The 9309-nt window shown below is 44.8% G+C and overlaps 1 protein-coding gene across 1 annotated transcript; it reads right to left on the minus strand.

Moving 5' to 3' along the window:
* Positions 1 to 3427: 3427 nt before the first annotated feature.
* Positions 3428 to 4115, minus strand: LOC123440692. The gene has a single exon (XM_045117249.1). The coding sequence runs from the start codon at positions 4047 to 4049 to the stop codon at positions 3810 to 3812; it is 240 nt and encodes a 79-aa protein (XP_044973184.1). The 5' UTR covers positions 4050 to 4115; the 3' UTR covers positions 3428 to 3809.
* Positions 4116 to 9309: the final 5194 nt, after the last annotated feature.

Here is a 9309-nt window from a genome sequence, read left to right on the forward strand (position 1 = left end):
TGTTGATCATGTCATTTTGTTGCTACTGTTTTTCTGCGTGTCAAGTATTTATTCATATGACCATGAGATCATATAAATCACTGGCACCGGAGGAATACCTTGTGTGCATCAAACGTCGCAACGTAACTGGGTGACTATAAAGGTGCCCTACAGGTATCTCCGAAGGTGTCCATTGAGTTAGTATGGATCAAGACTGGGATTTGTCACTCCATGTGACGGAGAGGTATCTCGGGGCCCACTCGGTAATACAACATCACACACAAGCCTTGGAAGCAATGTGACTAAGTGTAAGTCACGGGATCTTGTATTACGGAATGAGTAAAGAGACTTGCCGGTAACGAGATTGAAATAGGTATGCGGATACCGATGATCGAATCTCGGGCAAGTAACATACCGAAGGAAAAGGGAATGACATACTGGATTATATGAATCCTTGGCACTGAGGTTCAACCGATAAGACCTTCGGAGAATATGTAAGATCCAATATGGGCATCCAGGTCCCGCTATTGGATATTGACCGAGGAGTGTCTCGGGTCATGTCTGCATAGTTTTCGAACCCGCAGGGTCTGCACACTTAAGTTTCGGTATAGTTGAGTTATAGGTGTTGGTAACCGAAAGTTGTTCGGAGTCCCGGATGAGATCCAGGACGTCACGAGGAGCTCCGGAATGGTCCGGAGGTAACGATTGATATACAGGAAGTCCTGTTTTGGTCACCGGAAAAGTTTCGGGCTCATCAGTAGTGTACCGGGAGTGCCGGGAGGGGTGTCGGGGACCATCGGGAGGGCTGTCACGCCCCAAGGGTTCTCATGGGCTATGGGAAGAGATAAACCAGCCCCTAGTGGGCTGGAATAAGTTCCCACTAAGTCCCATAAGGTTTGAGAAGGAAAAAACACAAGGTGGAAAGAGTTTCCAAGTGGGAAGGTGGAATCCTACTCCAAGTAGGATTGGAGTAGGACTCCTCCACCTCCAATTTCGGCCAAACCTTGAGGGTTTGAGGCTCCCTCCTCCCCTCCCTCCCTCCTATATATACTAGAGGTATTGAGGGTTTTTGAGACACAACTTTACCACGTGCTGCTCGACCCTATACCACGCAGTTTTTCCTCTAGATCGTATTTCTGCAGAGCTTAGGCGAAGCACTGTCGGAGTATATCATCACCACCACCGGCGCGCCGTCACGCTGCCGGAGAACTCTTCTACCTCTCCGCCCCCTCTTGCTGGATCAAGAAGGTGGAGATCGTCATCGAGCTGTACGTGTTCTGAACGCGGAGTTGCCGTCCGTTCGGCACTAGATCAGAGCGGATCGTGGGATGGATCGCGGGACGGTTCGCGGGGCGGATCGAGGGACGTGAGGACGTTCCACTACATCAACCGCGTTTCTTAACGCTTCCAGCTGTGCGATCTACAAGGATACGTAGATCGGAAATCCCCTCTCGTAGATGGACATCACCATGATAGGTCTTCGTGCGCGTAGGAAATTTTTTGTTTCCCATGCGACGTTCCCCAACAAGATGAAGTATATCACTGCATTTACATTCAAATGACGTTTTCATTGGTACATTTTTGTGACCTATATAACTTATACTTCTGTTGAAGGAATTAATAGTCAAAGTTTCTATAAAATACGCATGTAGGCCTTAGGATGGCCATAGTGGGAGTAACTTAGGTAGTATCATGTACTTGGGACTAGCAAATATGCTGATGTGGTAGACAATTAAAGAAGAGAGAGAGGGTTAGAGTAACATAGGTAGATAATGTAACATGTTAAATGTTATGCTACTATGTGTCATGCATGTCAATAAACGAGGTCATTTATGATACTATGCATTATGAAGGTAGTATCATGTAATAGTATCATATGCATGATACTACTATATGATACTCCCCACTATGGCCAGCCTTATGAACCTCAACGTCCATAATCGGATATTAATGGTTCCCATTTGTTAATGCGAGCTACCTCTCCTAATTTGGAGCGAAGAAAAGTCATCACACAGAAACCTATACAATCAGCTCACTGAGACTACTCACAATGAAGAGTAACATAGAGGCGTAACATACATATGTTATTAGACTAAATTACTAGCTACCTCCACGGTGGATAGTAACATAGAGGTAGTAACACTGAGTCTTTCTTTTATTAGCCTATAAACTCATCTTGCCTTGGTATCCGTTATGTTACTCCTACTATGAGTAACATTCTAAGTTACTCAATTTCTCTCTTCACATTAATTAGCTGCCACATCATATTTCTTGCTTAGGTGGCATCTATGTTACTATCTATGTTACTCGCATTGTGGATAGTCGAGAGGAGCAGTTCAGAGGCGAATAAACTTGAAATGTATACATCTCAACAGATGGTTCTTTAGCACGTAGTCCAGGGTGGCTACGTAATATCCAATTTTACATAATATTGTACAGCGTAAAAAAGTCTAGTTGTTATAATTATGCGAAAAATTTCTCCTAATATTCAATTTCAGAAGGTTCTAATAGGAGAACGATGGAAAGCGTGACTCCATTTGATCTGTAGGTTGATGGAAATTCAACTAACTATTGGAAACTTACAACCAGTAGGTGTTTTTCCGTGAAATCTATGTATCTAGAACTTATTAATAGTGGACCGATACCTATGTCTCAACACATTTAAAAGTAAAAGTACCACTGAAGATAAAGATCTTTACGTGGTTTGTCCAAAAAGGGGTCATATTGACGATAGATAACTTAGTTAAAAGAAGATGAGTGCGTAATTCTAGATGTTGCTTTTGTGATCAAAATGAGACTATCAAACACTTTTTTCTCGAATGCCCTTTGACTAGATTATTATGACGTAGTATTCATATAGCTTTCAATATAAACCCTCCAATGAGTATGAACATGTTATTTGAGACGTGGCTTAATGGAGTGAACGTCAATACAGCTAGACACATTCGAATATGAATCTATGCCATGCTTTGGGCTATATAAAACTGTAGAAATGACATGATTTTCGATAGGAAGAACTTCACCAATTTTTTGCAGGTCATTTACAAAGCTATGGGCTTAGATCCGTATGTGGTCGTTACTCACGTCGACGGAGTCCAGAGAGCCTTTGGTTACTGGGTGCAGACGGTGGAAGACGACAATGCGGGCTATCTTCAATCGATACGGATGGCGGCACGTTAATAGGCTATGTGTTTAGTCATCGTAGCCTATTTTATCTATACCTTGCCGGATGCGGCATTTGATTTTGTTTTCTTTTATGAGCTATATGTGCTCTTGTTTTGAATGTTAAACCTGTTTTGAACCTTATTTGCTTAATAAAATGGTTGAATGCGTCATCACGATGCAGAGATGGGGGTGATCTTTTTTTTCTAAAAAAACGTAGGCCACGAGTAATAATTAGTAAGGGCCTAGAAGCAGGTTATGGTTGGGGCTGTGCTATTTTGAATGATAAATTGCTACGACTCCCTATTATTCGTATGAAGAAATTACAAGGAAAGTTGTTACTAAGCCTGGGGCTATAGCCCTGCCCCAGACCTGTCTCCGGCACAGAGACCACCTACAAACGAACAGACGCCCTTAATTACACGGAGGAACACACGGATGGATGCAGCACACGCACTGCATCTGCACATCCAAATTACACACAGAAACAAAAACACGATACTTATTCAAACGCAGCAGCATACGCGAGCGCAGGAGTTCCGGGCGGCCGGCCGATGCGGTCGACCGATCCTGCGCAACCACCAACTGAGCATGCACGCATGCATGCAAGCAGGGGGTAACCGGATAGATTATTTAATTGGTACTCGACGGCAGCGAAGGGTCGTCCATCAGAAGTCGCCGGCAGCGGTGCTGGCTTCCCCCCCTTTGCCGCCCTTGCCGCCCTCGGCGTGGTTCATGCTGAAGCTGTTGAGGCTGCGGCCGCCGGCGCCGCCGTTCATGGAGAAGCTGTCCTTGCCCACGCCCGTGGCGGCCTCCACCGGCTCCGCGGTGTGGCTCAGAAGCAGGAGCCCTAGCAGGGCCAGGCCGAGCAGGGTCATGCGCAGCTCGTTGTTCCTGGTGCCAGCCATTGGTGCCTGGGGAAGGTAAGAGATTGCGCGGATGGAGGTTGGTTTATTTGCTTATTGCAGTGGAATATTGCGAGCAATGGTGGTGGGTGGAGGAAGGAGGAGGCGTTCTTGGGGATTTATAGTGTGTGGAGAGGGCGAAAGGGGTGGTGGGGAGTGGGTTCAGCGGAAAGGCTCGTGCTCATGGTGGTGCTTAAGAGTAGGCGAATGGCGTGGATCCTAAAGTTGAAGCCATTGAAACGACAAAATTAGCGTGTGGCCTTCTGTTCGTATGCATCATGCATGCGATGTGTGTTTTAGAATTGGCCCTTATATCTCTCAGTCATCTCGCAATCTCTATCTGTGAGCAACGGAAGGAGCAATTGTTTTTCATTCCTTTATTCATTACTCCTTTTGAAGAAAAGAAAAGAAACCCTCACAAAAAAAAGAGAAGTATCTTGGACTGGTATGAAATAGTTTAGAGGTGAGCTTCACTGCACACTTTTTCAAGAGTTTACCATTTATTTCATCCATCTCGTAATATAAAAACGTTTTCGTCACTCATTAGTACTTCGCATAAAAAACGCTCTTGTGTTATACTTTTTTTACATAAATAATTATAGTTGAAAAAAACTAGTTTAATTTTTTTTAATTACAATTATTTAGGTATAGCCGAAGTAGGACAGAGAGAGTAGATATGAACCAATGGTTGACATTATAACATGTGGGTACCAGAGCTAGTATATTTATTTTGCACATGTTCTGGTTGTTATAATAATTACTTGGTTTTACACGGAAAACACTTTCTAGCATGGATTAGTTCCCAAGACATGTAAATATTGACGTCATTCATCAACAGATTAAATTCAACGGCGTTCGTTTCCAATAGGCAGTGATTCCTGGTGCATATTAAGAGCATCTACAGTTAGGATTGCGAGAGGATGCATCCGTGCACAGTGACCGCTCATCAGTATTTTCTTCTCGTAGAGCATCATACTCAGTAAAATTAGAGGCCTTTTATTCAATTAGGGTAATAAATTTATAGTTGGATCATCGATTTTGATCGGATCAACAATCTCTTACTCAATTATTTTAATTAATTATGCTTTCTTATTTCATTGATAATTAAATATTCGATTTTGTTCCTGCTTTTGGCTGGGTCAACAATTTTTTAAATCAATTAGAAGCAACCGGTTTATAAAAACTTACCAATGCTAGGATTTTGACCGGGTCAACAATTTTTCAAATCAATTGAAAACAACGGGGCTATAAAAACTTATCAATCCTAGGCACCTTCTCATCATCTAGAAAAAAATATGATCAACGTGTGATACTGTAGTACTAATATAATACATGCAACCAGCAACGCGGAACTTTTTCCCACATAAGTATGAGTTGATTAGCATATCACAAAATCACATCGCGAAAGCCCACTAGAACACCGCATTTTGTCAGTCAAAAAAGAACACTGCATTTTATGAATAAAAAAGAAAAGACACTCCATCATCTTCTCCACTAACCAAACCTAATATTCACTCCATTCTAAAATCTAAGGTGTATTACTTTATTGAAAAGTCATTTTTTTAACTTTGATCAAGTTCAGACGCAAAAATATCGACATTCACGATACTAAATATTAAAATATGAAAATTCATTTTATGATGAATCTAATAATCCGATTTGACATTATGGATATTGATATATTTTTATAAAAATGTGATCAAATTTAAAAAGGTTTCACTTTTCAAAAAACTAATGCAACTTATATTTCAATATAGATTGAGTACCAAAATTATAAAAATCCAAAAACATCGACAGTGCAGCAAAGCGTGTCCAATTCTTCTACATACTATAGTATAATCGAGACTCAAAAGAGCAAGCTTTCTGCTTTCGTACCCCAAAAGATCAACTTCATCACCGGACAAATTAAGCTAGATACGTAAAAATAAACTAGGTAGATAGATAAATGGAGAAGGGAGCCGCACATCACCATTTCCTTGCCTGTCCATTCCCCCTTGCGGTCACTGGAGCGGTGATAATAATCCTCCATATAGTCATAGGCGGCCGGAGGGGTGTCATCATCGTCGGTGCTCGTCGTGTCGCTGTCGGATGACGACAAGATGATGCCCGCAAGACGACGGACACCGCGGCCTTGATCCCTTCGCGAGCTGTGTCACTTTTCCATGACCGTCGCCTTTTCCTCGTGGCACGCTCGGACTCTTCGATGTCGAGCAAGGGCACCCGCGTGTTCTTGCGGCAGAAGCGCCTCGCATCCGTCTCGACCATGGTCAATGGCTGGTGGAGGCAGGGGCGGAGATAGGGGGACGAGCAGGGGCCTGCCCCCCCCCCACCCCAACGATCGACGAAACCTCAAGTATCTAGTGTATATTTCACTGATATACACAAGTGTGTATGTATTTGCCCCCCTATCAGCGGCTATATCCAAATCCTGGCTCCGCCACTGGGTGGAGGACCCTCGTGTAGGAGATGTCTCTCCAGAGGCTGGCACAAACATCGCATAGTGTGGTAGGACCTTGTGCCGTGTGTGTGTGGGGGCGGGGGGGTCCACCACCCTCTATGCGGCACTACCTCTCACGGTGTGCAGGTTTCGCCTCCAATACAGGTTCCCTTGTCCGCTGGCCCAAGGGGCAAGTGCACCCAGTGCTGCCCCAGAGGATCTATGGCTGGAGGAATAGGGGAAGCATTCCCCATGACGGGTTTGCGATGGCGACTAGCGCGACAGGCCAGCGCGCTCGACCGCATCACGTCGTCAGGCCATCGGGGAAGGCATGGAGCTCGAGCTCCCCTGCCCACTCGCCGGCCACTGATGAATGGCAATGTGGTGCGCCAGCTCCTCGTCGTTCGATGCCTCGCTGCTGGATCACTCTTCCTTCAAGAGCCCGTCCTAGTTGATGGGATCAAACTCGTTACTGGAGGTGTTGCCGAATTGGCTGCCGAAGCCAACCATGCTGGAGGGGAGGGAAGGAGATTGACAGTGAAAGCGGAAGGGGACGGTCATGAGTGCGGACTTTGACTAGGGTTTTGTCCAAGGTGGAGGATTTGTTGGGTTGGGGTCGGCCCACGTGGGCTTAATCCGTTGTGCCATTGTGGCGGGTGTGTTCAGGTCTTTCTATATCCTACCCACATATAGGTTGTGTATGGGGTGTCGGACAGTCCTGACATTTCAGCTGGCTACGTGAGGTCCAGTTTGGTGACAGTTTATTCTTCGTAGAGTGAGCGAACAGACACTGGGTAGGATAGGGGGCCTCCTGTTGTAGATTCTCTAACAACTTCCGTTGCAAGGCTGCGTAGCATAGAGGTCGAGGTCTACACGTGGGTAGGTGTACCTCAACAGTATATATACTTTGTTTGAACATTCCAAAATCGATAAGACGAATCATATTTTGATGTCGGTAGGTGCTTTTTGTACTTAGGGCCTTTCACAAAATATGAAAACAGTCATGGATATTGGAGGCATTATCAAATATTAACCAGTAAAATGTGCATACAAAATATGACTATGTTTATTTGGTGCAAAAATGGCACGTGAGTCTATTCAACCTTTGTGTTTTGTCATAGGACATATAGTGATCTGTTTGATGTTGTTCTTTTCTGGTTTTCGCTTTAGCATTCCCCAAACATGTGATTTTTTTTTCGATTTGAGAACCTTGAAAGTCAAAACCACCTTCCAAATTTAACTTGGTTATCCCCAAACATGTGCTCATTTTTGTAGTGTTGGAAATTTTTGGGATGGCTCCTCTGTTCTAATTTCTAAAACATGGCTTCTATTTGGCACGGTTTCATGTTCAGTTTCGAATAGACACATGCTCTACACCCTAAGCAGATCATGAGTTTAGAAAGTTCTACTAATGCATGAGTAATGTCATAAGCATTACTGACATTTGTTCCCCCATGCTCTCCCCATATAATACGGTCTGAAGCACTGGCGGAGCTCCCCGGTGGGCAGGGTGTGGCACCTGCCATACCTTGATTTGTAGCAAAAAAAAAAACCTAATACTAATCATAATTAATCCGGTCACTCTAATTCTCTAAACCAAACCGGTGCATGCCTGGTCCTTTCCCCGTCGCAGTTCGCATGGCCACATCCAACCATCCAGGATCCATCACGACCACGCCCTGATTTGGATCCACTCGTTCCCCACCCCAGTCTGCATGGCGACCACGCCCCCACGGCACACACAGCAGCGCACTCCCCCACCGCACGTCCGCACGCACATCAAACCCTAGGCCGCTAGGCGGCGGCTGCTCCGACTCTGAGCGACACCGCGCCGGCGCGGGCCAGCAAACGGGCGGCGGCGGCGCGGGGTTCAGCCGGGGCTACTGCTTGCGGCGGCGCGGGCCGGTAAGCGGGCGGCGGCGGCGGTTGGGGCGCTGGGCTCCGACTCCGAGGGACGCCGCGGCGGCGTGCAGCTTCAGCCGAGGCTGCGGCCTTCGGGGGCCAGCAAACGGGCGGCGGCGGCCGGCCCCTCGGCAAATGGGGCTGGGGATTACCCCCAAATTTTCTGAAGGGGATTACCTCCAGATTTTCTGATTGCCCATCAAATTTCTAGTTTTTTTTTTTTGAAGATGGAAAGGAAGGGAAAGAACGTAGCAAATCCAAAGAAAATGAGAGGAGGTAGTTTCTTTTTTTTTATAAATCTTGTAGCATTTTAACAGCAGCTTCAAGTCTTTAATTCAAGCAAATCTGTTTGTAGTGATGTATTAATGTTGTGAATTGTAGGTTTGACAAGATATTTTGAAGTGCTTGGTAGTGGCAGGAAATCGAACCCAAGCACCCGGGAAAATGTCAATATTTCTGTACATGCCACTCAAGTGGAAGAACAAACTATAGATTCTGTTGAAGCTATAGTGGAAGAGAATGTTGAATGTTGAGCGAGGGATTTTTAAAAGTATTGATCTTCGTAAAATTAAGGAAAATTTTCAGAAGGAGAGTAGGGCACTGTCATTGCCAGGGTCTTCTAGACGTCATTAAAAGCATCATTATCGATATGTTTTAGGTTTTTTTTTCATTGAAACATGTCTACATTTTCATTATTGGTGTGCATTGTTAATGTCTATTGACTCTTTTGATTCGCATAAAAAAATCTTAATGAGACTTCGCCCCACCTTAAATTTTTTTCGTGGTCCGCCTCTGGTCTGAAGCCATGGCTTCTGCTGGATTGCAACAATAAATGAGGGCCAAAATTGGCTTCGGATTCTCCTTATGCCTTGCCAATGTACTATACACTTAGAAAACAAAAACTGTGAGAAGAAACACAATACA

Source organism: Hordeum vulgare, chromosome 3H (genome assembly GCF_904849725.1).
Source record: "Hordeum vulgare subsp. vulgare chromosome 3H, MorexV3_pseudomolecules_assembly, whole genome shotgun sequence".
NCBI lineage: Eukaryota > Viridiplantae > Streptophyta > Magnoliopsida > Poales > Poaceae > Hordeum > Hordeum vulgare.